Source organism: Solanum dulcamara, chromosome 11 (genome assembly GCF_947179165.1).
Source record: "Solanum dulcamara chromosome 11, daSolDulc1.2, whole genome shotgun sequence".
Lineage (NCBI taxonomy): Eukaryota > Viridiplantae > Streptophyta > Magnoliopsida > Solanales > Solanaceae > Solanum > Solanum dulcamara.
The window spans coordinates 61010160-61038028 of NC_077247.1; the positions used below are offsets into that span (position 1 = coordinate 61010160).

The 27869-nt window shown below is 35.4% G+C and overlaps 5 protein-coding genes across 7 annotated transcripts; 3 read left to right on the forward strand and 2 right to left on the reverse strand.

Annotated features, from left to right (window-relative positions):
• Positions 1–35: 35 nt before the first annotated feature.
• LOC129872863 (NADH dehydrogenase [ubiquinone] flavoprotein 1, mitochondrial) lies at positions 36–4852 on the reverse strand. The gene is made up of 3 exons (XM_055947804.1): positions 4707–4852; positions 2148–3620; positions 36–320 (listed from the first exon to the last, which is right to left on the reverse strand). Exons 1-2 carry the CDS (start codon positions 4707–4709, stop codon positions 2160–2162), a joined length of 1464 nt encoding a protein of 487 aa, XP_055803779.1. The 5' UTR covers positions 4710–4852; the 3' UTR covers positions 36–320; positions 2148–2159.
• A 549-nt stretch (positions 4853–5401) lies between these two features.
• On the forward strand, positions 5402–11118 carry LOC129873842 (ferredoxin-thioredoxin reductase catalytic chain, chloroplastic). Its single transcript, XM_055949032.1, has 6 exons — positions 5402–5715; positions 6248–6360; positions 9260–9309; positions 9444–9515; positions 10246–10306; positions 10718–11118. Exons 1-6 carry the CDS (start codon positions 5610–5612, stop codon positions 10760–10762), a joined length of 447 nt encoding a protein of 148 aa, XP_055805007.1. The 5' UTR covers positions 5402–5609; the 3' UTR covers positions 10763–11118.
• A 2352-nt stretch (positions 11119–13470) lies between these two features.
• On the forward strand, positions 13471–17407 carry LOC129873202 (uncharacterized). Of its 3 annotated transcripts, XM_055948245.1 has the most exons (8): positions 13471–13657; positions 13758–13836; positions 13981–14111; positions 14284–14333; positions 14456–14958; positions 15728–15808; positions 16900–16962; positions 17202–17407. In XM_055948245.1, exons 2-8 carry the CDS (start codon positions 13792–13794, stop codon positions 17256–17258), a joined length of 930 nt encoding a protein of 309 aa, XP_055804220.1. In that variant the 5' UTR covers positions 13471–13657; positions 13758–13791; the 3' UTR covers positions 17259–17407. The 3 variants fall into 3 exon arrangements, with proteins under 3 accessions (XP_055804220.1, XP_055804219.1, XP_055804221.1); XM_055948244.1 differs by lacking the exon at positions 13471–13657 and having other exon boundaries at positions 13664–13836; XM_055948246.1 differs by lacking the exon at positions 13471–13657 and having other exon boundaries at positions 13664–13836; positions 17073–17210.
• Positions 17408–17557: 150 nt separating this feature from the next.
• On the reverse strand, positions 17558–18728 carry LOC129873203 (zinc finger AN1 domain-containing stress-associated protein 12). The gene is made up of 2 exons (XM_055948247.1): positions 18480–18728; positions 17558–18106 (listed from the first exon to the last, which is right to left on the reverse strand). The coding sequence occupies exons 1-2, from the start codon at positions 18582–18584 to the stop codon at positions 17639–17641; spliced, it is 573 nt and encodes a 190-aa protein (XP_055804222.1). The 5' UTR covers positions 18585–18728; the 3' UTR covers positions 17558–17638.
• A 5291-nt stretch (positions 18729–24019) lies between these two features.
• Positions 24020–26044, forward strand: LOC129873366 (U-box domain-containing protein 40). The gene has a single exon (XM_055948450.1). The coding sequence runs from the start codon at positions 24345–24347 to the stop codon at positions 25794–25796; it is 1452 nt and encodes a 483-aa protein (XP_055804425.1). The 5' UTR covers positions 24020–24344; the 3' UTR covers positions 25797–26044.
• The last annotated feature ends 1825 nt before the right edge of the window (positions 26045–27869 follow it).

Consider the following 27869-nt stretch of genomic DNA (forward strand, 5'->3'; position numbering starts at 1 on the left):
GATGCCAAAAGTACAAAAGCTTTTAACGGAAAAGATTGGAATCGCCAAAGTGTAGCTTTTATTAATGCAAACGACAAATACTAAGCATCTTTCAACTATCAAAGCCATGGCAGTAATAATGTATAGAAACATTAAGACATTAGATGTACCAGCTCTGAAACATACATTACCCATTGGGCCAACAATGTAAAAATAGTTTTACACAAGTTTGACAACAAAAAGAGGCTGGATTGTAGGGAAGTTCTGCATCCTGCTTTCCCCCTCCCACATTCATACTTCTGGTACTTCTCAAAGTTTATTCCATGGTATCAAACATCAAACTGAAAACACGAGACAGGAAACAATTATGAAATAGCCACGATAAGTATAAGTAATTTAGTTGTTGCAGATGCTAATGTATGAAAACCAATGTTTGAGAGACGTGCTAATGGGGAAGGCAGGGGGATGTGGTGGGGAGGAACCAAACTAGTATAGCATTGTACCAACAATGATCAGAGTGGCAAAGCGCGTATGCTTCAAGATTACACATCAGTGCTTAAATTTGTCAAAGGCGGAGCTGCTTACAGAGACTCTGTAGCAATACAATAGGATGAATATTGATGAGATATCTCTAATTTCATAAGTCAAGATGGAACATGCAAAATGTTGAAGATAGTATAGCTGTCTGGATCATTTTGCTATATTCAATCAGCTTATAACTAGAGTCACACCCTTTGGACTTTTTTTCATAAATTTCTATTTTTTTGGAGATGCTCTGTCAATTTCAGTTATCAAAGAAAACATCCCCATGCATAGAATTGTCATGCAAAATCCACTAAACTTGCCAGTGATATGACAGTTCCTACGTTTTTTGGCTTTGTTTTTCTTCTATTGGTCACAAGAAGAGTTGATTTCTCTGAGTTGGACAGGAAATTTAGGCAATTCTTTGTCATGACTCTCCCCATACATTTCTCCTCTGCCGCCTACTGCTGGCATCACCAACGCATTTTCGCGACCCGGCTCCAACTTAGTAAGGATATGACCCTAGATAGGAAGGTTTGGAGGTCAAAGATTATGGTAGAAGGCTAGTAAGTAGTTGAGTGTTATCGCACTCTATGTGGGAGTGGTAGGGGCTATTGAGTAATTGCATAGTCTATTATCTGTTGCTTCGTTTGTTTTGCATTTTGCTATTTTGCTGCCATGTTTTTCTGAGGTAGTGGTAAGGTCTGCGTACATACAGACCCCACTTGTGGGATTTCACTGGGTATGTTGTTGTTGTTTTCCAGATACCTTGCTTTGATAAATTCTCTTGTGAGCCTAGTGAGCCTAGGATCTAGAGGAAACCTCATCGAAACCTCACAAAGATAGGGGTAAGGTCTGCGTACATCCTACCCTCTCCAGACCCCATTTGTAGGATTACACTGGATTTGTTGTTGTTGTGGACAGAAATAATTGAAGTTGCATTGGTCAAGGAGAGGTCAGTAGTCCTACAAAAGGCAAAGGAGATAAAGTTCATGGAGTTTCTGACTATATGGAGTTTTTGGAGTTGTTAAGGAGATGTTGTAATTGACTGACTGAATGGATATTCCCAACAGTTTTTTATAAGTTTTGGTTTTTGGTACCTTCTTGGTACTTGATCAATAAACCTTTACCTTAAAAAAAAGGAGATTAAGTTCCTGAGAGGTATGTCTTCAAGTACTTTTTTTTTGATAACCGAGAAATCCGTCTGTGGCCCGCCCTTTGGACCAACCATAGCCTTCTAAACTCGGTGGATAATGGGCCCGCCCCTCTACCTTTCTCCACTTAAATACCAGGCTTCGCTTTGCATGGTGTGGGGCTTGAACCTGTGACCTAAGCCATAAATCTTCCACCCTTTGCGACTTGAGCTAGGCCCTGGGGGCATATGTCTTCAAGTACTTTGCATATGTTACTATAATTTTTGATAACCAAACAATAAGAGCATCAAAAAGACCCATTTATCCCAAACAACAAAAAGGGACCTAGGTAAAAAGGGAAAGCATTTAACTGAATTGGGAAATCAATCTCACTTTATTAAAGTTTACAACATGGAAAGAATAAATCTTTTTAGATGAATGTTTTATCATGAGGAGGATCCATGGTTACTATCAACTCTATAATGTATATGTAACACACATTTAAGAACCAACCTTTGAAAAAAATCAAGCAGCAGCCGCTTGTTGTAGCTCCCTCTCCGCGTGCTCCTTGATCCTTCTTTCTAGCTCTGGTCTAAAGTGCCTAATAAGACCCTGCACTGGCCAAGCAGCAGCATCACCCAAGGCACAAATGGTATGCCCTTCAATCTGTTTCGTCACCTCTTGAAGCATGTCAATCTCTTCCAACTTTGCATTACCAACCTTCATTCTTTCCATGATCATCCAAAGCCACCCTGTGCCTTCCCTACATGGTGTACATTGACCACAGCTCTCGTGCTTATAGAAGTACGAGAGCCTTGCAATTGCATCTACAACATCAGTTGACTTGTCCATGACAATTACAGCGGCAGTCCCCAACCCTGACTGCACAGCTTTGAGTGCATCAAAATCCATTAGCACATCCTCACATATGTTCTTGGGAAGCAATGGAACAGATGAACCTCCTGGTATAACAGCAAGCAAATTGTCCCATCCTCCACGAACACCGCCACAGTGCCTCTCTAACAGCTCCTTCAATGGAATACTCATTTCCTCTTCTACCGTGCAGGGCTTGTTTACATGGCCTGAGATGCAAAACAGCTTTGTCCCAGCATTATTCTTCCGGCCAAAACTGGCAAACCACTCTGGCCCACGCCTTAAGATGGTTGGTGAAACAGCTACTGTTTCAACATTCGTGACAGTTGTTGGACATCCATATAGTCCAGAATTAGCTGGAAATGGAGGCTTCAGTCTTGGTTTGCCCTGTTTGCCCTCAAGGCTCTCCAGAAGAGCTGTCTCTTCACCACAAATATAGGCACCGGCACCAAAATGAATATATACGTCAAAATCATAACCAGATCCACAAGCATTTTTCCCCAACAATCCAGCTTCATAGGCTTCTTTCCTAGCCTTCTCAAGGCTCTTCCTTTCATTCACATACTCTCCCCTGATATAAATATAAGCAGCTCTAGCCCTCATCCCCACTCCAGCAATCAGACAGCCTTCCAACAACTTGTGTGGGTCATGCCGCATGATTTCCCTGTCTTTACAGGTTCCAGGTTCACTTTCATCAGCATTGACGACAAGGTATGAAGGACGGCCATCTGTTGTCTTTGGCATGAAGGACCATTTGAGACCAGATGGAAAACCAGCACCACCACGTCCTCGAAGACCAGATTTCTTCATTTCATTCACAATCCAGTCAGAACCCTTGATGACAAGATCATTTGTTCGGTACCAATCTCCTCGCTTCATGGCACCTTTGAGGTAAGGGTCATGCAATCCGTAGAGATTTGTGAAAATACGATCCTCATCTTTGAGGCCACCAAAGTGAGTCTTCTCAGGAGGTGGGGGTGCGGGTGTAGGCTGGGGAGTGCTAGCAGTTGATGCAGCCTGAGTGCTAAATAACCTACCATATAGACCCCATCTTTCACTAGAACGCTGAGCTAATGCAGTCCTTTGCAGAGAAAGAAGGCCCTTAATAGGTGCCTGTGAGAAGAACATGCCACACATCAGTAATTTTACCATCATAAGAGGCGAGGTTGAAAAAGCATAATTACATAGGTAAAAGATTATATTGTACTGCACTAAGTGAGTGATAGGTCTACACATCATGATTACAAAATACTCAAGTCTCTACTGTTCTAGAAGATTCATCCACAACCCACCTCCTTTCCCGGGCTTCAGATGGGGTACACTTTGCTTAATAGATTGCAAACATAAGATCAAGAGAGTAATAGTAAGACCTCAATATTCAGAAAACAGATTGTTAATACCTGATGCTGAGGGAATTGGGTAAAAAAGGGAAGAAACAAAAAGAATTTCCCCTTTTGGATGTGGATATGTCTGTATCCTGGGGGAGGGGGGGAATCCCGATGCAAGACATCTCCCACTAACTGTTTTCAAAGTTTAGGAACTAATTTAATTTAAATCTACCTCTCTAAAAAAAATACATAAGCCTTCCGAAGTAATAGAGTATTAAACGTTTCTTTTCACTGAAAAAAAGAAACTTACCTTGAAAGGGCTTAATTCCAAGTACAAGAGCAGATTACATAAATTCTCAATTATCAATATACATGTAACTCATTCTAAACTGCTAAGCTAAAAACACACACAAACAAGAAAAGAAACTACTCGGAATATGAATTTAAAATTCTGATAAGGAAGTTAGGTTCAAAATATGAACTTGCATAAGCCATAACATACTCAAATCTCAATAAATAACCCAATTTTTTTTCAACGAAAGTAGATCAATGAAGCAACAGCTCCCTTGAAAACTTATCAAATCATCAAATAAGATCAAAAGCAATACACAAATATAATTTAGGGTTTCTCATCATTCTTCTTTATAGGAATACAATGGCCATTTGAATCAGTTAAAATTAACCATAAGCGATATCTCTAAACCAATGAATTTGCAATAAAAATCGTCTGAAGAAGACCAAAAAAGTATTAAAAGAACAAAACAAGGACGCATAAAAATGCACCTATGGCATATTTTCACAACAAATTTTCATTTGGATTTTGGTGGCGCAAAAAAGTACAGGAAGATACAGATCGAAGAGAGCGACGTACCATGAACGTTGAAGCAGAAATGTGATGAATCGGTGGAATTCAGCTGATTCTCCAGCAGCTTAGGGTGAGATTGAAGCTGTGTCTTTCTCAAAAAAAAAAAGAAGGAAAAAAAAGAAGAATGGAGCTGTTGGGACTTGTGAATCATGACGGTCCACGTAGTGGGCCTTGATGGGTAGGAAATATCATAATGGGCCTTGATGTTTAGGAAAGGAATCATAATGGGCCTTAATGACAAAAGTTAAAAAATATTTATTGTTTGGCCAATTAATATACCAACATGATTGAAATATACACAACATGTACACCAGCAAATTCAAATCTCGGTAGGGGAAATATGCCTGGTCGAGCCTTTAACTAATAGTCTAAGTGTTTACTTGTTCACAACCAAAATTGAAGAGTATAAATGTCAACTGAAATCAAGTTAAATGACATATTTATGTATTATATAAAAAAAAAAAAGGTGGAAATTAAAGACCAACACAAAATAAAAGCAAAAACGTAAATGACCCAAAAATTTCACCTAAAGAGGGAGTGTAGAGTATGGGCCAAGTTCAAAAGCCCATTCATAGAAAAGATGTCCAAAAGCCCACATGAAGTTGCCGTAACGTAGTAAAGGAACGGAAGCGGGTGAACAAGTGGCTCTGTAATTTTCCCCGACGATATTGCAACGAGTGGCGCTCGCGAGACCTTTTTATTTATTTATTTAATTAATTTTTCTTCAGATATTAGGTGGAAAAAAAAGAGGAGAGAACGGATAGTGTGTATATATATAAATATCAACGCTGTACGAAAGAGATTTTTTCCCTTCCGAAGTTGTGGTGGTTAATAGAATCATATATTGGACTCAATCGGAAAGTAGGAGCGAAAAACGAGGTAACGAAGCAATAACTGCCGGAATCCGCCATGAGAACTCTTCAAGCTTCCACCTCCTACAGCGTTGGCTTTGGAATTTTATCTTTCGCTACTCTTCCTAAGCCTTCTACTCGTCGCTGCCTCACCGTAGCCAAAAGTACTAATTCTTCAACTTCACACAGTTTATAGTTTCTTATGATTCCCTCTCGGTTGCATATATTTGGAAATAAAATGCTTTGATTTATTGCTCGTGAGTAACAACTAGCTTGTTTTTGTAGAGTTCGTGCAACTCTGAATTTCTGTTTTTCCGTGTTGTTTGCGTTTTCAATGTTATTTCTTTTCAGTCTTTTTCTCTTTTCGATTTTGAGTTATGTAGTTTAGCTATGGTGATAAGATCTTGAAATTCGATCCGCGGAGACTAATTGGATGTTAATGACGCCTCGAGCTTTAATTTTTTGCTTCACATTTTAGTCTCGAGTTTAGAGTGTATATACTGCTGTTATAGATCTTGAAGGCTCATTTTAATTACCACGGATAAGCATCTATAGATTTACTTGTGATTTCTTCAGAGAAATGAAAATACGCATCCATTCAGCTATATCAAAATATAATTTTGAAGATCAAATCAATGAAATCTGTAGAAGTTGATCTATTGATTTTACTGAAATAGCTAATTTAAACATATGTAGTGGAGCCATCAGAGAAATCTGTTGATATCATGAGGAAATTCTCGGAGCAGTATGCTCGCAAGTCAGGAACATATTTCTGCATGGACAAAGGTGTAACTTCTGTGGTCATCAAGGTACTTTCTTTTTCCCTTTCTCTTTTTAATGATCATTCGACTGCTTGCATCTTATAGTAACCTCTATTATGCATTTCCTATACGCACTCGTATGTTTATGTCTTTAGCATGTGTTTCAGATCATATTTTCCTGTTTAATTTCTAGGCTTGTCACTTAATTATTCATTTCTATTTTACTTACTGAGATTATGTCTAAGGGATTGAATTTGGGACTGGGGCCTATAGTCTCCATGAAAGCTGTCTTCGATAGCTTCTTAATTTATTTTGTATTGCCGCTATAATTTTGGGACTGCTGCATTAGCAACTAAACAGAGTGGGTAAATGACAAACTCACTATTTCAGCTCGTGAATTTTTTTTTGTGTCAGCTGGTAAGTTGCTGTAAAAGTAATAACTTTCATGTCGAGAATTTGCCATTTCTCGCAGATACTATTTTATGCTGTTAAATTGACCAAAAGTCATCAGTAAGCAGTGTGCAGTCAGGGTATGACAACTTATACAATGTTTGGAACTTAAGAATATTCCCTCCTAGGCTATATAGTGAAAATTTATAGTGTCTGTTTGGAAACTGTATTGTCATTTTCTTTCTCCAAGATAATGACATTCTGTATTACATGCAGTTTAGGACAAGCTGCAAGTGTGTGGTATCATTTCAGTTCCAAGAAAGTTGCTATTATAGATGATTGATTATTGTTGAATAATATTTTGTTGCTCAGAAGTGCTACCTTGGTCTTATTACCTTATCAAAAAAAGTAATACCTTGGTTTTAAAGCTTGAATAGCCAATCACTTTTGGCCAGGTATCCTTCAGTTTATATTTTAGGTTGAGGTGTGTTTTTGTGTATCTTCTAGAAGCATATTTCTATGTTAGTTGGTGAACATATAAATTTAAAATTGTGGAGCTGTGGAAATTCTTGAACTGAGGGGATATCAAAGACTTATAATGAGAGATAAGAGAGAACAATAGTACAAAACTAATTAATTAATAAAGGAGAGTGTAAGAGGGACTTTTAACTTTAGGGAGAAATAAGAAACAAAGAACAGTGAAAAACAAGGGGCAGCTTCATATATATAATGCCAATCTCGGCTCAAAGAAGGGAATAAAAGTTGAGAAATTTTTAATAATGTGAGTAAAAGATTTACTATCTCATAAAGAAGATAGAAGAATAGATTTTATCATCTCATAAACAAGATAGAAGAATAGATTTATCTCAAGTTGTTTCAAAGAATGTGACGGTGATGGAATTAATAGATTGCACAATACAAGCCAATCACAAAGATCAACCAACATGCTGTCCTTCGGTTGAGATGGAACAGGATAGAATGCAATCCATTCTTTGTGAAGAGGCACTAAAAAGTTGTAATGTGATAGCAAACCATGGAAAAGCTTTTGTATAGAAGGAGAGCTATCAACACTAGAAGCACCAATACCAACGGGTGCTCACTCGTAAGGAAAAGTCTTTTGATAATGTGGAAGGTTCTCTTCTAGACTGTGTTAGGTAGTTGAAGATCCTCTTGGTGTTCTTGGTTGCGTTGGGTGACATCCCTCATTTACTTATTGATAATAATAGCTAACTCACCAATAAATAACTACAATGATAATAATATGATACCAAAAACAATAGCAACAACAACCGAGGTGATTGGGAAATTGATGCCAAAATCATTGTCATGAAAATGATTTTAAAGCCTCATCCACGTCAAAAGTAACCTATGTAAAACATGCATAATTCTCAATCGAAAGAAGTGAATCTTATATGCAACTATGATAAGTATCCTATTGGGTTTTGATAGAGCATCAACCATAAGGATGTATCCAAGGGTGTGACAGAAGTTGTATTAGTAGTACTTTTATTAATTTGATGCCTAGTGATTGTAAGATTAGTTTTATTTGATAGTCATTATGACTATTCCCTTTTGGTGTTGGATGCTTTGTCTTATGAGGTTCTCCAAATTATGTTGCTCTACAAAGAATAGAGCTATCACATTTTGGAAATTTGAATTGAGAAGATACTTATGAAGTTTGTGGGCTTGGACACGAATGAATATATGTCATAAATAGACTCTCTATCAACAACAACAACAACAACATACCCAGTGTAATCCTACAAGTGGGGTCTGGGAAGGTTAGTGTGTACGCAAAGCTTACAAAACATCCTTAAAAAAAGGAACAATAGCTACAACAAAATAATACTAGAGAACAAGAAATGACAGATAGTAGTAGAAATTGAACAAAAGAAACTACAAGTTGAATGCATGCAAAGTACCAAAATATCCTTTTAAATGATGATGGTTAGAGTTACCACATATCTTTTCCTTTTAAATTAGTGGTGGCGAGGGTTGCATCATGTCATATCATAGAGTAAAATGGGGATGCATAGACTAAATAGTTTCTAAAAAGAGAAAGGTGTCATTCTTTTTGGACAAACTAAAAAGGAAAGTGTGTTACATAATATGGGACAGAGGTAAATATACAACCTTCTCAAAATAAAAACATGGGATGGAGGGATTAGTCAAGTATAGGACCGAAGTCTAAGTCTAGATTCAGAGAATACTCTATGACTAATTGCAATATCCTTATCCTTGAAAAGCAGTTTTGCTACAGCGATCCGTACAATTTTATGGGTCACGGTTTTTTAAAGTTAGGGAACTCCTTTACTTTCACAACTATTAAGATGTTTTACTAGAAATCCATATAAGAAGCAAATCACGCTTGACTGATTTATGTGCACAAGAAAGACATTCACTTAGGTGGAGCATAGTTGCTTTATAGTTTAGTACTGCTCTTGTTATGATGTTTTAATCCCTACTCATAGTGGTTTCTATATTCCTTATTATTGAAACATCTATTCCTACATCGAGGGCGGAATTTAATTAATGGTTTTCGTTGACCTATGCTTAGGGTTTGGCAGAGCACAAGGATACTTTGGGCGCTCCACTCTGCCCCTGCAGGTAAATATTTGTTCATAACACATTTGTTTTGATGGTTTTCATGCTTTGCTCCTTCCCAGTTACCACAGTACCTTTGTAATCATCATTACCATGAACTGTCAACTGTAACATATTGTTGTCGTTTTGATTTTCAGGCATTATGATGACAAAGCTGCAGAAGCACAGCAGGGCTTCTGGAATTGTCCATGTGTACCAATGAGAGAGAGGTAAGTACTAAGTTGTTTTTGCTTGTGTTCATAGATTTAGTTGTATTTTGGTCATGTCATGGTTTGTTTTTGTGCTTGCTGAGAGTAAAAAGAAACCAGAAATAGGAGATCCAATAAATCGAAATCAAGATTGTACATTCTCTGTATTCTGTAATGACATTTTTCCTCCTTTCTGCTGGAGATTCTATATTCTGTAATGACATTTTTCCTCCTTTCTGCTGGAGATTCTATCTTTTGGGTTTGCCTCTAACTTTTTGGTATGATAAGGCTTGGTTAAGTGTGTTTTGCTTTGAACATCTGAATAATAAATCTTTAGAAAGCATGAGAGACAGTGGTCAGCAACTACAGTTTTGGGTGCATGAGTTTAAAGATAACTTGTCAGTTGCCCTTGTGTCCTGTGGTTGTTCAACATGCCAAGGTCTTAATTGTACAGAAGGGTTTGATATGTTGTGGTTTCTGTATGAATCTGCAAAGTGAAGCTTGTCTGCTTGACAAGAAAAGGAAACCTTGATTGAAGAAGCCATTTAGTGTTTCTAGCTCAATTACGTGTGCCATCATGCGTATCTGGTCATCACCATTTTAGTCTGTATTCTCTCAATCCAAGTAATCATGGATAGTAGTATTTTATCATCTATAAAATCTCCAAATAAGCCTCCGTGTTTATCAGTCTAGTTCTGAATCTTTATAATCTTTATTATCTTTCTTATCCTCCTTCAAACTTGCATTACAGGAAGGAGTGTCACTGCATGCTTTTTCTGACCCCTGATAATGATTTCGCTGGAGAAGAACAGGTAAACCAAATGCAAATATGCAAAGCTTGATATATAGTTACCTTCTTAGATCTGAGTATTTGGTCAGTAGCCCTTTTCCTCTTTGCTGTTTTGGCTACCTCAAGAGGAGTCTGGGTTGTCTCCTGAGGTAGATCACTGCTGGTCATGAGGGTTGATAATAATGACGGAATGATTTGATGTAAGAGAAAATGGGAGTTACAGTGGACAAAAATTATTTAAAAAAAATAAATAATGGCATGTGATATCATGAGTTGTGCCTACTTTACTCTATCCTTTTTACATCAGACTCCCTAAGTGTGTGGTAATAACAAAGGTTCACTATCATATGCCGTCAGTGCCTCATAACTGCCTAGTGTGTGTTTTGCACTTATATCTGCTACTAAGGCTAGTCTTCTGCCTTTTATTTCACAGGCAATTACTATGGAGGAGATTACGGAAACAACAGCCAACATGTGATGCCCAGAGATCTTATACATTCTATGAACATTACGTTTTTGTTGTACATGTATATTTGAGTAGTAGATGAAGAGCAATAATCAAAGTTCTGATGTAACATGTTGCGGAAACCCCATCCATTACATTGTTGTGATTCTGATCTGGTCAAATGAGCTTGGGTGGGTGAATACCAGTGCAATTATGCTAACTGTTGTATGATGCATCTAGATTGTTTGGGTCGTAATAGGGAACTTTGGGTGGCTTCAGCTAATGCAAATCCTGATTTTGTATAAAATCGGAATTAATTTCCAAAAGCTGTTTTGTGAAGTTCAATCCCTGGTGCCTGATTGTTAATAATGAAATGGAGAACTTCCTCACCTTCGTAATGTAAGCATGTTTATATGCAACGATGTCTGTCAATGTGTCACTGGCTCTTATATGCGCTGATACTGTGGCTAAGATGGGCTACAAATTTATCGGTTTGCACACAGCAATGTATCCCAGATGCGAGGACAGGGAGAGAAATTTTAGTGTAATCATCTATAAGTTCGTCTGGTTTTCTGATGGGAAAAAAGAGACCAATTTATTAGGTAAAAAGTTGATACCAAAGTAAGAAGAGAATAAGATACAATTATGATTAAAAAAAAAATTAGGATCCATTAAAAAGGAACAATCGTGCTAAACGATTCTTCTATTTAAAAAATGAGCTTCACAAAATGGGAACCTTTCTTGTACATTTATCTTGAGAGGGAAGAACTCAAGATCTGTCGGAGTAATTTCAGAATTACTAAATGTGATGACTTTTTCCTGTTGTTGAAGTTTGGATGGAGCATCATTTATAAGGAAGTTAGAGAGAAGTGATCGTCTTCACATACCAATTTTTAGCCAACACTGAGGACTAAATTTTGGAAAAAAATCTTAAGCCAATTCCACGAGCTATGCTTGTCGGTATTAACGAAAGTTTGATATTGATCCCTATATTATGATTTAATCTTCAAAAAAAACTACAAAAGGCTATGCTTGTCTATATTAATAAGGGTTTGACATTGACCCCTACCTTGTGAATTAACGTTCAAAAAAATTACAAAAGAAAGGAACCCGTTCCAAGAACAAATGTTAAAAGACCAAAATAGACACAAGGGACCATTTGGATTTTGTCACTCTGAAATTATACTCAAAATCTAACTGCTTATGGATCAAAATGGAGTATAGAACATAGAGCTAGGTGGGAGTAGGAGTTGAAAATGTAAATACTAGCACAACATTGCCAAGTATGACTGTTTAGAGAAAAAGTCTAAAATAGTCCCTTATCTTTTGTGCTACGATTTAAAGGCATTCTTGTTTTTTCATAGAATAGTCCTTTACATTTGTAATATTTTTTATCTTCTCCCAAACTTCCACCATTTTTACTATTGGTTTTGCACACAATTTAGTGTATGCAATGTTCAGTCCTCCTCCATTTTATCAAGTAAAAATAATCACTTCATGTGAGAAAATATAAAAGAAGAATGGTCCCTATTATGTTCAATTCAAACATCATTGCAGCTAAATCAAGAACCTATATTTATTTTTTAGACAATTTCTTGTACTTCTTAAGTAGGCGTTTGGACATGCGATTTCAATTCATGATTTGAAATTATGAGATGAAATAAGCACTTGAACATGCAATTTTATCTCATAATTTGAAATCGTGAGATGAAATTCCAAATTCTTCAAAAAGCTTGATTTGAGAATTTTGATTTCACATTTTTAAATACAGAAGTTGTCCCACAAATTTATATTTTGTAAAAAAACTCCACCATTTTATATCTACATAATTTTTGAAAAAAATACCAACGGAGTCATGAAATATTCATGGAATATGAATATGATGATATAGTTATTAATGATACTGACCATGTTCAGTTTTATTACCAGAAATTCAATGCGTAATCTCAGCATTCAATGGCTCATGTTCAATTTTACTTTTTTAAAGATTAATAAACTAGGGCTCATGTTCAATTTTACTTTTTTAAAGATTAATAAACTAGGGCTCATGTTCAATTTTACTTTTTTATTGAACTAAATTCAATCAATAATTATTGTATTTTTTTTTAGAATAATTTTGTGATAGTGTATTATATTTTTGTTATGAGCTTTTGCATATTTGGTAAGATTGTATAAAGAATTAAGGCAATTTTGATAGTTTTCACAATTTATGGAAGGTTTTTATGTTTATGACCAAAAAATACAACTTAAAAATTCAAATTACATATCCAAACAAAACTTCAACTTTATCTCATATAATGATTTCATCTCGCATAATCAAATGAGCAAATATTATAATATTGTTTTTAAAGCAGTTACATGAATCTCTTGCAAGTATGATAGACGATAAGTTTCTAATTATGTATTAATAAATTAAAAGTGTTGTAACAAGACAAAATGGAGCTTAACAATTTGGATTGATGCAAGGAAGTAGACGTAAAACATGGGTATATTGAAGGAACTTTTAGCTAGTAGCCCCTAATTTTAACCAATTTCATAATTGGTATTGGTGCTTGTCCAAGTGTGGATCACTTCACATTTTTATTCGGTAGAGGTCATATCTTGAAAATATGAAAATACATATTGTCAAATTTATTTTAATTAATTACATGTATATCTAAAATTTGTTCTTCGAGTAAAGAAAGAAAGTATATGATATATTTTCTACCTCTAAATACTAATGCACTTTGAAATCTGAGATGATGAACCTCTGAACGTAAAAAAGAAAAAGGAAATTTGAGATAAAGATCAAAACTGCACCAATATAGATACAAAGGACTATTAAAAATACGGATGACGTGTCATGGACTACGGTCGACGCGCTCTGGACAAAATAAATGGGGAAAAAGAGGGGAGACAATTCTTATAGCGACTATGGAGTAAAACCAGGTAGGTATCTGATTCCATCTCAACTCCGATTCTAGGGTTCCTTCGTGTTTTTTTTTTGTTTACTATCGATCGTTGCATCTTTTTGGTGTATTCCCTTCAGATTTTAGCTGTGCGTAAGTTTTGGACCATCTCAAATGTCAAGGCCGCAGGTCACCATCACCTTGGGCAGCTCTGGTCAAGTAAGCTTTCTCTCTACTCTTATTGGAATTCAGTTTCGCCTTCCTTTTACATTCTCTGAATCTGTTTAGGAACGAACTTAGTTTGTTGCTTTTGCGGGTTCAATTTTCCTAATTGCATATTTTTTGCGACTCTTAAACTTGCAGAAAGTGGTTAAGCGATCATCAGCTTCTCAGGGTAATGGTTTTAGTCAACTGACATTGTCAAGAGCCAAAAGGTCATTAGGAGAGACCTATAGGACTGACTACGTGGATCCTTCGAAATCCCTTCGTAAACGGTAAAATCTTTTGTTTGTTACGTTGTTCTGGTAGAGCTAATGTAGGAGCCTGTATCTAATTTATTTATTTTCAGAATAATGGAAGTGATAGATAAAACTATCAAGTTATAGTGATTGTTGCGTCTGTTGTGATTTTAATTGATAGTGGAATTTTTGCTGTCGTTTTTGCAAGTGTGCGAGGGGATAAAGATGCAGGAGGTACCATATATGGCAGACTGAATGGTATTATCTGAAATATTTGTCATTTACATGTTCTAGTTTTTTTTGGGTGATTCCAGGTTCCTGTGTCATTCTTTGGTCTGTCGTATTAGCTCATGTTTTGGTACTGTTACTGTTATGTAAAGATACACGCGTTGGGAAAAATGACCTCCGACTGAAACTAACGCACAGAAGAAGGCAAAGGGAAATTCTTCTGCAGATTGAAGAAAGAAAAAAGGAGCAGCGTAAGAGGATGGCAGGAAGTGTTCAATCTACAGAACAGACTCACCGGAGGCTTGTCACCAGCAGCCAACCTTCGTCAGGAGCTAGCGAATTGCTTCAGATAGAGCAAATTAGATCCTCCTATACATCACAAACTTCTGGTGGTGTTACACCAAGATCCTCTTATAGACTCGCAAACGATTCTAAAGAAGTCTCTTCTTCAAGGAATATCACTGCAGCTCAGCATGTATCATCAGTAAGGCCAGCTGAAGCTTCAAGAATGGTTCGTATGGTAGGAAATGACCTCGTCGAATCTTCTCAGCTAAAAGTCCTTACCCCTGTGACCATGAGGTCAGCACTGGCCGCCAGGAATCCATTGTCAGGTCTTCCCTCTTCAAATGGAAGCATGCTGCAAACCCCATATCCCGTGTGAACCTACTTATTATTTATCTTGCTGGTTTTCTATCTTGAATCATTGTTGGTAGAATGCTAGTCTTATCTTGAACTGGATAATTTTAGTAGGCATTCTTTGCGACATTCAAGATCACGAGCTCAGCTCTAACCTCTTTAGTTGATGTCTTTCTGGGGAACAACACAGACTGTTACTTAAATTAGCAGATTATTTTTTACGAAAGATAGTTTTTCTGACTCTAATCTACCCTGACATGCTTCCTAGTATTTTTTTGTCAGGTCAAATTGTTTTTCTCTGTATGTGGAATATAGCACTGCTTATATTTAAAATATCTGATTGCTGATGGAAGTTAAATTACTATGGCATTGTTTGACCATGTTTAAGGATGCTTTGGTTGCTAATGCTCATTGAAATTTTCTTTTGTATGCGTTGTTTTACTATTATCTGTGTGATTTTTCATCATTTTTTCTATTTCTCCTGCCCGCAACATAGCATTGTTTGTATTCCTTTTCCTGGTATTGAAATTACAGTGAGTGCTAGTGCATTGAAAACTTCCAAATTGTTTACTCATATATCAATATTCTACATTGCTTGTCAACAAAGTCCAAATTAGTTTTTAGTTCTCACAATTTATGTCTTTCTCATAACACCATCTTTTCTTAGCTACTGTGGATTTTTGTCTCATTTCCCTTTATGGCTGAGATGAAGGAGAAGGGAAGAAATATTTGAAAATGGACACAATTTATGTGAATATCTTAACATTGTTCTATCTGGTGTTGTACAGGATCAACCTCCTGTGACCGTAGCCAGTCTATTAAATTCACTCAGTTTGGGGAAGTACGCTATCCACTTTCAAGCTGAGGAGGTGAATAGTACTTTTGTTAATTGATGAATCATGTGTTTTAGTTTTTTTAAATTGTTTCATTATGAACTTTTTTGATATCAATACTTGTTCTGTGGCTGAAAAAGTTTGAAGGTTGAACTAGATTTCACTGCAAAGGGTAATAAGGTCATGTATTAAGTAGTTTCATGTTGGATAGACAACCTTCTTGTTTTCGTAAAAGAAGATTTTTTTATGAGGAGCAAGTTAGAATGGTACTTAATATTTTGTGTTAAATCTTTTCTCCTAGTGTACTTGATTCCTAATTGCACACAACCTTCTGTAATGTGATGCAGTGGCGGACCTAGGAATTAAAGGAGATTCAAAAAAAGAAAGTTCTTATTCCAAGGAGATTCAACAACTAAAATATATACAAAAAAGTCATCTTTTCCCTATCTACATGGTGTAATTTTTCAACGAAGTGGATTCAATTTATCCTCCTTGCACCCCTTTGGTTCCGCCCCTGGCGTGTTACGTGGCAAATCTTCTAATAGTTGGTTATTTTTATGTGTTTGAACCCAAATCAATCTTAAAAGTTTCTTCGTTTGTCTGTATCACATATCAATTACTAGGTCACATGTTATCCCATGACCTTTCTTATTTACTCTGTTTGATCTACCTCTTTGTCTGTCCTCCCAACTAATGAACTTGTTAATAGATGCATTATGGGCCTTTTAAATTCTTTACATAAATGTCTTTTGTTGTTAATAATACTTCCTGAGGTATTGTGTTCACGTCGAAGCTCTTCATCTCTTATTGTCCTCCCTTTCTAACCATATGCTCATCTTGGACTTCTAATCCGAGATTATTACTTGTGCAAAGGATAGTAGCCTCACTGCTGTTCACAAGTTAAAAGCTGCACCATTGACCCATAACATTCTAATCATCCTCTATTTTGCACAGCCATGTCCTTTGTGACACGGTTCGACTGAATAGTCAGTCCATCTCTTTTATCTGTTTGTTCACATGCCCCTGTTGTGTTTTTGTTTGAGTGATTTAGTATACTTTGCCGAGAACTTGAGAGATCCTAGTTCAACTCTTTCTTAGTAATGTGACTCCTGTTTTACCCATTTCAGGTAGACATGGCTGCATTGAAGCAAATGGGGGACCGTGACCTGAAGGAACTGGGGATACCAATGGTACTTGTTTCAGTCATCTTATTTGGAAAATCACTGTTCACAAATTCTACTGCAAGTTAATATGCTAATTTTTCTATGCATGGTGACACCTATTCACTTACTTTCCGAAGATAAGGGGATAATTTTCTCGTTGGGAGTGGGGAGATGGCTAAACTTCTCTTTGATTAAACTGAGCTGCAGAATAGTTGCTACTCTTTTCCCATTTTAGCCTCTAATCGTTGCACTCTGGGGATTTGTAGGGACCAAGGAAGAAGATTCTCCTGGCTATGCTTTCCCGAACTAGAAGGCCAGTGTAGTATGGTAGTTATATTTGATCAATACAATGCTCCTCTATAGTTTTCAAGCTGGCTATTCTTGGGAAATGTATATAAAGGATAGTTGTAAAATGCTCAAGTATTTTGTTGTATAAAACAGTATATAAGAGTGAAATTTTCTCTTTCGCTGTTTATTTAAGAGAACTGGTGGACATGGGAAGTGGTTTGGAATTATTCCTATAGAGAAGTAATTCCGTTGTTATGTCTTTTTAAAACTGTGTTTTATCAAAGATGGGCATATAAATTGAAATGGAGGGACTGCCATCCATACAAATTGAAAATATAACAACATTATTTCAATTAATGAGCACTTAAATAATGTAATTACAAAAGATAATGCATAGTAATGTACTCTGAAACGATCAACAAGATTTAACAGAAGGATTAGTAGGGCGTGAGGATGAGGCGCGACTTCTATTTCCACAATCATTCCCACTCCTTCCAACCAAAGCAGTCAAAAACTTGTTATTGGCTTCCTTTAGATCCTTAACCAACGGCTGTGATGATGAACAACTCTGGTTACAGGCGTGATCAGCCGGAAACCTGTGTCTGAGGCAAACTTGAATCCGGCAAGTCTTGCAAGTGGTAGTATTGGAGAAGGTCAAAATCCCCTTGCATCTCTTCACAGGGCAGGTAGGTTTCTTCTTCTTCTTAGGGTCACAATCCCCAGATTGTTCGTGTTTCTGCAATATCTCTTTATCTTCGACACTTTTACAGCCGGTAGTTTCAATGGACATGGAACAAATTTCACAAACCAAAACCTTTCGTCCGTTTAAGTCGGATTTTGGGCATTCGTGAGACTTGCATGATCTGTGCTCCACACAAAATACCTGCACAGAGGTTTGAATCACAACAGTGTTATCAAAACAACTTTTTCTTTAAATATTTTACACCGCTCAAGTCAGTGGTCTATGTTGGAAGTTCTATTAAAGTACAAGAGAGGAATTCCTAATGACAATAACAAAGACGAAATTTAAGATTTGAACTTTTAGTTAAAGTTCGAATTAATTTACTTGTTTAGTAAATTATTCAACATATATATAATGCGTACGCCAAAGCGGGTTCAGTTGCATCCCCTCCTGATCATATTGTAAAAGATGATACAATTAACATGTTTTATAGAATAGAGGAGTAAATATATTGTATTGAGTAAAGCAAAATCGTAAAATCAAGGTAGGAGGTGGAGGGGTAAAAGTGGCAAACCTTTTGACAGGCATGGCAGGTAAAAGGGAGAAAATCGAGCTGATGACAATCAGACAGTTGGCAATGGCTTCCTAAATCTGGAAAAGCTTCTGTTCCTCCTCCCATCTTCTTCTTGTTTCTTCTTTCTTGTCAGTTTTTTTTTCCTTCTAGTTGCCTGGAATGGAGTTTTCATGGCTATATATAAGAGTTAATAGGGTGCTGGCTTGGGGAAGAAGCTAGAATAACCTTATTTCATGTGTGAAAGGAAATCTCAAAGGAAGCCGTTGAGATGCTGCATACGCGCTTTTGTCATCAATTGGATCCGGGTCGGTCAATGTGACCCAGAACGATCCAGAAAGTTCATGGCTTGTTGCATCATCCACAAAAATGAATCTGTTTTGGATACTAAGATACTCATGACATCAAAACACAAAAACAAAAATTGCAACACATGTTATATTGTAATGGGAAAAGGATTAAATATGCCATTGAATTTTTAGAAAAAGTTTTTTTTATGTTATTCGTTAAAAAATTGGTTTATATATGTCATTGTCATTTGAGAAAAAATTCATTTATGTCATTATTTTTTAACTCCAATTTTTGCAAAACCACCAAAACAAATTTTAACACTTTTCAATTGAACTTTTGAATCAAATGTACTCTTTTTGCTCTTTTTTCTTCAAAATCACCTCAAAATTCAATAGTAGCATCCTTATTGGTGGTTTTGAAGAAGAAGGAGCAAAAAGAGTACATTTAATCCAAAACTCCAATTGAAAATGTTAAAAATTGTTTGAGTGGTTTTGCAAAACTAGAGTTAAAAAATAACGGCATAGATGAACATTTTCTCAAACGGCAATAACATGAATGAGTCAAACTTTTAACAAATGGCATAAATGAACCTTTTCTGAAAGTTCAATGACATATTTGAGCCTTTTTCCATTACAATATAATATCTGTAATAAATTTAATTAGGCTCTTTAACTATAGTTTGTATATTTACGGGTTGTAGCTATAGTTTAAGTTGTTTCATTTGTATAATTTGCGGATTTGTATAATTCACGGAATTTGTATAATTCGTGGGTAAAATTGTATAATTGAGCTATTTTTGTATAAGCTCGAAATAATGAATTTATACAAACACGGAATCTGAACTTTAAACAGTTATACAAATTATATTATACAAATTTCGAATTCTAAAATGCACGAATTATACAAAATCAAACCTTAATTAACGCTAAATGCTAGTGAAAAATTATAAATTAGATAAAATATAATTATGTTAACTAATTAACTAGTATATATTTGCTTATTTGCGTAATTTTCCCTAAAAATTAAAGATACAATCCGAAATAGGAGTAATCCGTGCAAAAACTTACTTTGGACCCAAGCCTCAACTTTAGGCTGAAGACTTGGTCCTAGAGTCTGGGCTTACTTTTGGTATTCATCCAACTATATTCTGGACCTGAACTTGTACAAGAAGGACCAGAAAATAAACATGAACTGAACTGTAACCATTCAAGGCCCGATAATGGCATAAAGTTTTTGTCTTTGGGTATGAGTATGACAATATTCATGTTTTGTATGAAAAAGTTATCATCTAATATTTGATTTTTAGTATGATGAAAATTATTTATCAAATGTTTTCAATGAAAATGAAAAAAATAACTTACTTTACTTGTGTGCCAAAGCTACTTTCCTTGTAACTATCTTTAACTTCTAATTGCATATTCCTTACTCTAACACTTGTACATTACTGTTGATTTTTATTACTCAAAAACAATTTATTAGAACATCCTTCGATTAATATTATTATCAATCTTCCACATATATATTTTAATCAATCAAATACCAAATATATTTTCCTCAAAAAATAACTTTCCTCGTGCAAACATAATCATTTTTTTTCCTTTCCTTTTTGGATAAACTCGCAAAGTTTTTACCATTTCCAAGGTTTGTTACTATAGGCTAATAGTGCAAATATTTCATGCTAATGAATTTAACACATGCTCTAATTATTTTCCCACCCTTCCTCTAATTATGTTCTGTTCATTTAATAATTAAGTCAGAGACAAGATGCACATGCAATCATGCATGAGATATCATTGGTAAAATTCATGGGATTTATCAACCATATAATAGCAAAAAGAAATGGAGTGACTATGAAACATCATTGGTCAAATTTATGTGATTAATTTATCAACAATTAAAAAAGATCAATATAGTTGAATAGCAAGTGACTTCACAAATTCACATCCTTCTTGGTCCTAAAGTCAATTATAGCTCTTCCATACCCTCCAACCCACCCAAAAAAAAAGAAAAGAAAAAAAGAGTCCCTTGCCAATTTGTAAAGTGGAAATTCCTTTGCTTTTATAAAGTTTCATGGAAAGCATAAATGCTCTCTTGTATAGTAGTATTGTATATTATATCTATATCTACTTTAATTTTTAGCTTAGTGTAAAGGACCACAACATCTAAATAAAAAAGAAATCCTATTAGTCGTCAAATATTATGTTATTCGGATATATGGTAGATCACATTAATATTACTAATAAAGATTTTGTTCGAGATGTTGAACCTAATTAATTATTATTACTTTTAATGAAAAATGACTTAGAAATAGATTGGTTGGTAAGTAACTATTATATCTTTCATGTCCATGAAGCAAAATGCGAGCCAGTTAAGCCTCATGAATTTTTACTTTTATTTTGGATTTTTCATTCAGTGTTCGAAGCTCGTGGAGCCCCGACTAAATAAGAATTGCGCACTCAAATCCGAAACCTCTGATTAAAGGTGAAGGAGTCTCACCACTGCATCACAACCCATAGTGGTCTCATAAATTATTAAGTATAAGCAAACGTGCGTAAAGTTGTACAGATGTACTCATGCCAATGAATAGTTATTTACTAGCACTATAGCATAACAAATCTCTATTAAATGAGTATTTAGCAATACATTTTCAAGGAATAATATAATTTGACAAAATTTTGCAAGCCGAGGGAATGAGATTTTGTCTCTTTACCTGCTTCTGGATAATTATATAAGACCATGAACTATTTTTTATGTTTTTTTAGTTTCAAGATTTATTTTCTTAATATGATATTAAAGCCTGATACATCTTTAGTATTAATCTATGTAATATCAGATCTTATTATGTTAAGGTTATTCACGCTCCATATATTTCAGTTCTTGAGCATGTAAAGGATGTTAGAATATCTCATACTTAGTTGAGTAGGACTATTTTCTTATAATGTTAGATAGATTTAAGGTTCATTTTTTCTTAATAATAATTTACGGTCGAGAGTAGGACTCTTCTCGAGAAGCCAACATAAAAATCTAATCCCACAATAAAGTGTCCGTTTTCCAATTGGCGATTGAATAATTGCTGTTTAGTTTCAAAAATGTTATTGTCCCACAATTATTATGAAAATGAAATTGTCATTTGTCGTGGCAGAATACATTAATTGAGTAAAGAATTTGTACATATGAATTATGATACGCGACAAAGTCAAAAAGGACCCCGCTATTGAAAATTAAGGAGGATTTTTTTGTGACATTACGTGAATATATTAGAAGCAAATTAAAGACAAAAGGATGAAGGATCATCCAGAATATATGGACTTTAATTGCCAATAATTGTGGAATGACATGGTAAACTAAAGAGAGAGACTTTAAGAAGGTTTTTTTTTCTTCTTCTTGATGGAGACTTTGATTAGAATTAGTTTAATTTAAATTTGGAGATTAATCAAATAGATTCGTGATAAATTAAAAAAAAGTATCACGTCAATTGAAGAAAATAAAATGTTCGATCATATAAGATTGATTTTTTAAAATATACAATAATAAAATAATATCGGTGGAAAGATTCCTACCGAGGATTACACTAATGACTTATATAATAGTTGAATTCTCGATGCAAATGTTACATTGTTGGTTCTCATACTCCAAAAACTACAAGTATAATAAAAATATTCATCGATAAAAAGATCATCTAAAATGATTCAGAGGCGTATCTAAGATTTCTAGATGATGGGTGTACTATTATAAAAAAAAAAGTGAATCTAAGATATAAATTTGATTTGTTTGACATTTAAGTTTCAGTTTCATTTTTGTTATTTCCGTTTTTTAACTTAAAAAAGAGAACAAAGCATTAATTTTTTTTTTTTTAATTGTCCTAAAGTATGAATACCCTTGACGAAAATTATGACTCCGCCATTGCTTCGAGTATGAATTCACACATCTATACTTCAATACTTTTTAAAAAATATAACATTATTATATATGATCTCGCAAGGGGACGTGAACCCGGTGACCCACCGGCATTACGCCCCTGAAATGATCATTTCGCAACTGTTGAGAACGAATTATATCAAATAGTTTTATTTCTCGATTTCTTTTCTGATAAAGATAAATATTACTAGTAAATGCTAATAATAAAAATGAAGAATGATGAGAGTGCACGAGCTGTTTCTTCTTGGAGGTTTCACTCAACTTGCAAGGGTGTCATGTCAGTGTTCTTTTTTGCCAACACTTTTAATAGAGTATCACAAAGTTTAATTGCTGTAGTATTTTTCTTTGAAAGGCTCAATTCGTGTGGTGGTATCTTTAATCATCAAAAAAGTCATAAAGACACCAATATCTCTCTTTCATTCTCATGTCTTTGCGCCAATTGCATACATAATTGCTGTTAATTAATCCTTATTCGGGACGTTTCAAATACTTTATTACTCCCACTCCATTTACTTTTTGCTAGTTCAATATTTTAAAAATAAAAATTTAAAATTTTATTTTTAAATATTGAGAAAAGATAAATGCACTAAAAAGAAAAATAGATCAAACAAATTAAAATGAAATGAGTATTTTTATCCTGTTTAACTTTCAATATTAATTACTTATTCTCTATCTAACTTTTTTATAAAAATTAAAATTATACATCAACTAATATAAATATTGATTATTATTTCATAAGAAACATGTAAAATTCAATGAAAAGTAGAAGTAAACGCCAAAAAAGTTAAAAAGATGTCCAAAAGTTACTTTGTTCATAGGTTTTTTTCATATATTGATTTGCTTCTCCTACTTCACATCAGTTCTTAAAAGTTACTATTCAAACAGCTTTAGTTTCCCAAAATTGAAGTGTAAATTACAAGTTAGAGAAAGTTCTTAATTTTCAATATTTATAACTCAAAGAGTCCATGTTATATATCATGAATTCATGATCATTATACGATCCTTTAAGTTTGCGTTTAGTAGACACTTTTTGATCAAAATAACAAAAATCACAAGCAAATCCATTTAAGTTTATTTAAGAAACATAATAAGAACAAAAATAGAAACCTATCTTCAAACTTAAGGCACTATTAAGGCTTTTTTGGAAGGAGATATGTCGTTTATATTAAGATCTAAGTAAATTTAAATTCGTGATAAAAAAATTTTATATTGAAAATAACACTTTTTAACAAAAATATTTTAAATTAAATTTTGAAACTTGTAATTGAAGATCAAAAATATTTACCTTCCTTGATCCTTGAATGATCCTCGTTTAAAAGCTTAAGAGTACCGCAATTTAAGTTAAAAGCTGATATTACCCTAGGTTCCTAAATTCTAATCGGCGCAATCCGAGTTAAAAACAAAAAAGTTTGGAAAAAAAATATGAATACATAGCTCTCAGCTGCTGAATCTTAATGGTAACATCCAAATTTCTGTCTCGCTATCAGCTTCCTCTCTCCATATCTCAGTCTGTCATAATGTCTGCTTCAAACAACTGTCCCTGAAGCTCAAGATTGAATTTTGAAACCTTTTCCATTAACCCAACGTTTGTTTCATTCATATTTGAAGCTCAACGATTGAATCTTGAAACTTTTTTCAGTATACAGCAAAATCATTGACATGGGTACTAGCAAGCAGAAATGGAGAATTTCGTTTCACAAGTCTCCATCAAAACACCCTCCTATTCCTATAGAATTTGTCTGTCCTATTTCTGGTTCTCTCATGGCTGACCCTGTAATCGTTTCTTCTGGCCATACTTTTGAGCGCCACTGTGTTCATGCCTGCAAATCACTTTCTTTTACACCTGTTCTTCCTGATGGCTCTGTACCTGATTTCTCCACCGTCATCCCCAACTTGGCTCTCAAGTCTACAATCCTCAATTTTTGCCGTTCTTCTCTTCTTGACCCTCCAAAACCCATCAATTTCCTCACAGCTGAAAATCTTGTGTTTACATTGAAGGCCACCCAAAACCTCGCTAAAGATACTGCCGGATTCAATGGCGTCCGGTTTATTCAGTCGGAAACTGAGTTGAACCGGGTACCGAGTCACATCTCAACGAGTTCAGAGGAATCTGTGACCCCTAGAAGTGGACCCACTTGTTACTCTTCATCGCCGGCCTCTGACGTGGATACTCTGAACCCTAATTCCATTGAAGAAGATGAACTTCTTGTGAAATTAAAGAGTTCCCATATATCTGAACAAGAAGAAGCTGTCATCTCCTTTCGGAAATTGACCCGAACCCGTGAAGAAACACGGTTCCAGTTATGCACTCCTCGTATACTGTCAGCTCTACGTGTCCTCATCACCTCAAGGTATGTTTCTGTACAAGTGAATTCAGTAGCCGCATTGGTAAATTTGTCGTTAGAGAATCGAAACAAGGTGAAAATTTTACGTTCTGGAATTGTTCCGTCTTTGATTGACGTGTTGAAAAGTGGATTCCAAGAAGCACAGGAGCATGTTGCTGGTGCACTTTTCAGTTTAGCGTTAGATGATCAGAACAAGACTGCAATTGGGGTATTAGGAGCTCTGCCTCCACTTCTTCATGCCCTTCGCTCCGAATCGGAACGAACTAGGCATGATTCGGCTTTGGCCCTGTATCATCTTTCATTAGTTCAGAGTAACAGGGCTAAATTGGTGAAACTCGGGGCGGTTCAGGCATTATTAGGCATGGTTAAAACGGGCCATATGATGGGTCGGATTCTGTTGATACTTTGTAATCTGGCAGCGAGTTCTGAAGGGAGAGCAGCAATGCTTGATGGAGGTGCAGTGGAGTGTTTTGTATGTATGTTGAGAAAGGGGGAGTTTGATTCGGAGTCGACTCGTGAGAATTGTCTTGCTGCATTATATGGACTAAGTCATGGTGGGCTTAGGTTTAAAGGGTTGGCTAAAGAGGCTGCTGCAGAGGAGTTGTTGATACAAGTTGAGGAAATGGGAAGTGAAAGGACCAAGGACAAAGTTAGAAAGATATTAGAGGTTTTGAGACAGAAGGATGAAGAGGAGGAGGAAGCTGATTGGGAGAAGTTGCTTAATTCAGATGATGATATCAGTCAAGCACGGATAAGTTCTTCATAACTCTTGTTTGTTTCTGTTTCTTCATTGTATGCTATTTTATTCCTTTTTCTGAGAAATGGCTTGTAATTAGGCACGGTGTTCTCTCCGCATAGCTGCTGGTAGCATGATTTTTGGTTTTGGTTTTCCTCGTCTGTCTTCTGAAATCATGTGACAATTGACAGGGTAAATAATGTTGGAAGTGTAAAGAAAAGATTCTGAACAGCGTGTTTTTGTTTTTTTCTTTAACATGAACTCATTGTCTCCTAGTACTCTTCAAGCAATGCCATTTTCACTTTCTTGTGTGCCTGAGGCTTATTGTATGAACTGGTCGTGGCATACACCAGCCACTGTCTAGTAATCTGGGATTTATGTTGGAGCTGATTGACTTCTGCAACTTTGAAATTCGTGAGAAAATTGTCCTTCCTACGTTCCTTTAAGGTCTGCATTACAATAGACGTTGCTGCAGATCAGATGTAATGAACTGCAGAGTTGTTTGTCATCTTTGAGCATCTTGGTGCTCAAACCGTGAAAGCAAGAATGAAGAGTGTACCATTCGTACAATCTTTACTCTGATGTGTGGGAAGGTTGCAATTTCTGCACTTACATTTTTACACTGGGACTTTAGTGCTTGATCAATAGTTACAATTGCAGGACAAAGATTATATACTTCTGTAAGAGTTTAGATGTATAACTTCTGAACCCTGCTTAGCCCCTTCGTTCTCTTCTATTTCTCCTTATAATGCTGACTTTTACATGCCAAAAATTTCGAAAGATTCTCATTACAGATTATATTGCTGTACATATCATTTTGATCGTTTCAATTACTTGCTTTGATTGATGAAATATATGAATAGGCCCTGCTATTTATGCCTTACATCTTCAATTGATATTTTTGTCACAGTGAGATGGTTGATCTTCATCTGACCTTACAACTGTGTGTTGTGCTTTCTCCTTCTGTAATATCTCCTTGCCCTTTATGATCTTTGTGGGAACTTTACTTAATCAGACACTAATGTTGTTTGTGTCTTCGTTTACCGTAGACGAATGTTCTAGTTTTCTATCCGCATAGGCAGATCCAGGACTTAAGTTTTATGGGTCCAATTTTTATGGTGCTTACTGCTTAGCATTGAACCCATGATATTTTTAAAGTTATGCGTTCATAACTGCATTTTGCTGCAATTTTCGTGAATTTTTACAGATAAATTATGCTTTGCATCAAAAGTACTGGGTTCAGATGAACCCGATTTCATAGGTTATATCCTCCTTTGATTGTAATTACTAAGGGTTGATCTTTGAATAGGAAATGGAGCGGACTGCAGTGTCCAAAATGAATTTGCTTCTTTGAAAAAGGTCTATTTGTTTGAAAGATTATCTTTGTGCTTGTGCTACATGGTTCCATACTGCAAGAACTTCAAAAGATATAGGATCAGTGATTCACATGACTGAGAAACTAGTTCCTTTGGATGCCTAACTGGCTTTGATCAGCATGCAGTGCCCTTCCAAAATGCATAGGATTCTTGAAGATGAGCAATCCTCTAAAGCTTTTGCTTTCGCTAGAGTAAACTTGAAACAATTACATCTCTGGGAAAACGAAACTAAAGTTTAGATATTGCTACAATAACTTATCCTAGTTGTTTTCCTTCTGCCGGTTGAATAAATGACTTCGTCTTCTTCCTTGTTTAATCTATTTTTTAATTCTCTTCTTTAACGTTCATTCTTATGCATTCTAGACCTATGTATGCTACTTACATAAGATAACTTAGTTATGCATCCTAATTTGTTACTCTCACAGTTCATTTTCACTTGTGCACTACACTAAATGTCTACTTTTAATCGTCCAATTTAGAAAATCAAGAGAACTATGTCATATGTATTTGGAGAGTATTGACTTGAAGATGCCGTAGTCAGAGTATTTCTTGATGTTCAATTTCATGAAAAAAGTTTGAATGATGGCCGATGGGAGCAGAACCCAGACAAGAGGGCGGAGATGGCGGGGAATGCCGATTCTCGTTTGTTTATTTATGCTGGCCTCTTCATATCTAATTTAAGTATTCCGATATAGCAAAAGCTGATGGAATACATGCCACCTTATTG

Coding starts and splice junctions, on each gene's coding strand:
- LOC129873842 (XM_055949032.1), top strand. CDS start 5,610: ATGAGAACTCTTCAAGCTTCCACCTCCTACAGCGTTGGCTTTGGAATT. Junction 9,310..9,443: donor GCTCCACTCTGCCCCTGCAG/GTAAATATTTGT, acceptor TTTGATTTTCAG/GCATTATGATGACAAAGCTG. Junction 10,307..10,717: donor ATTTCGCTGGAGAAGAACAG/GTAAACCAAATG, acceptor TTTATTTCACAG/GCAATTACTATGGAGGAGAT.
- LOC129873202 (XM_055948245.1), top strand. CDS start 13,792: ATGTCAAGGCCGCAGGTCACCATCACCTTGGGCAGCTCTGGTCAA. Junction 14,959..15,727: donor TGCTGCAAACCCCATATCCC/GTGTGAACCTAC, acceptor GGTGTTGTACAG/GATCAACCTCCTGTGACCGT. Junction 15,809..16,899: donor TCCACTTTCAAGCTGAGGAG/GTGAATAGTACT, acceptor TACCCATTTCAG/GTAGACATGGCTGCATTGAA.
- LOC129873203 (XM_055948247.1), bottom strand. CDS start 18,584: ATGGGAGGAGGAACAGAAGCTTTTCCAGATTTAGGAAGCCATTGCCAA. Junction 18,107..18,479: donor CCTGCCATGCCTGTCAAAAG/GTTTGCCACTTT, acceptor ACCTCTGTGCAG/GTATTTTGTGTGGAGCACAG.
- LOC129873366 (XM_055948450.1), top strand. CDS start 24,345: ATGGGTACTAGCAAGCAGAAATGGAGAATTTCGTTTCACAAGTCTCCA.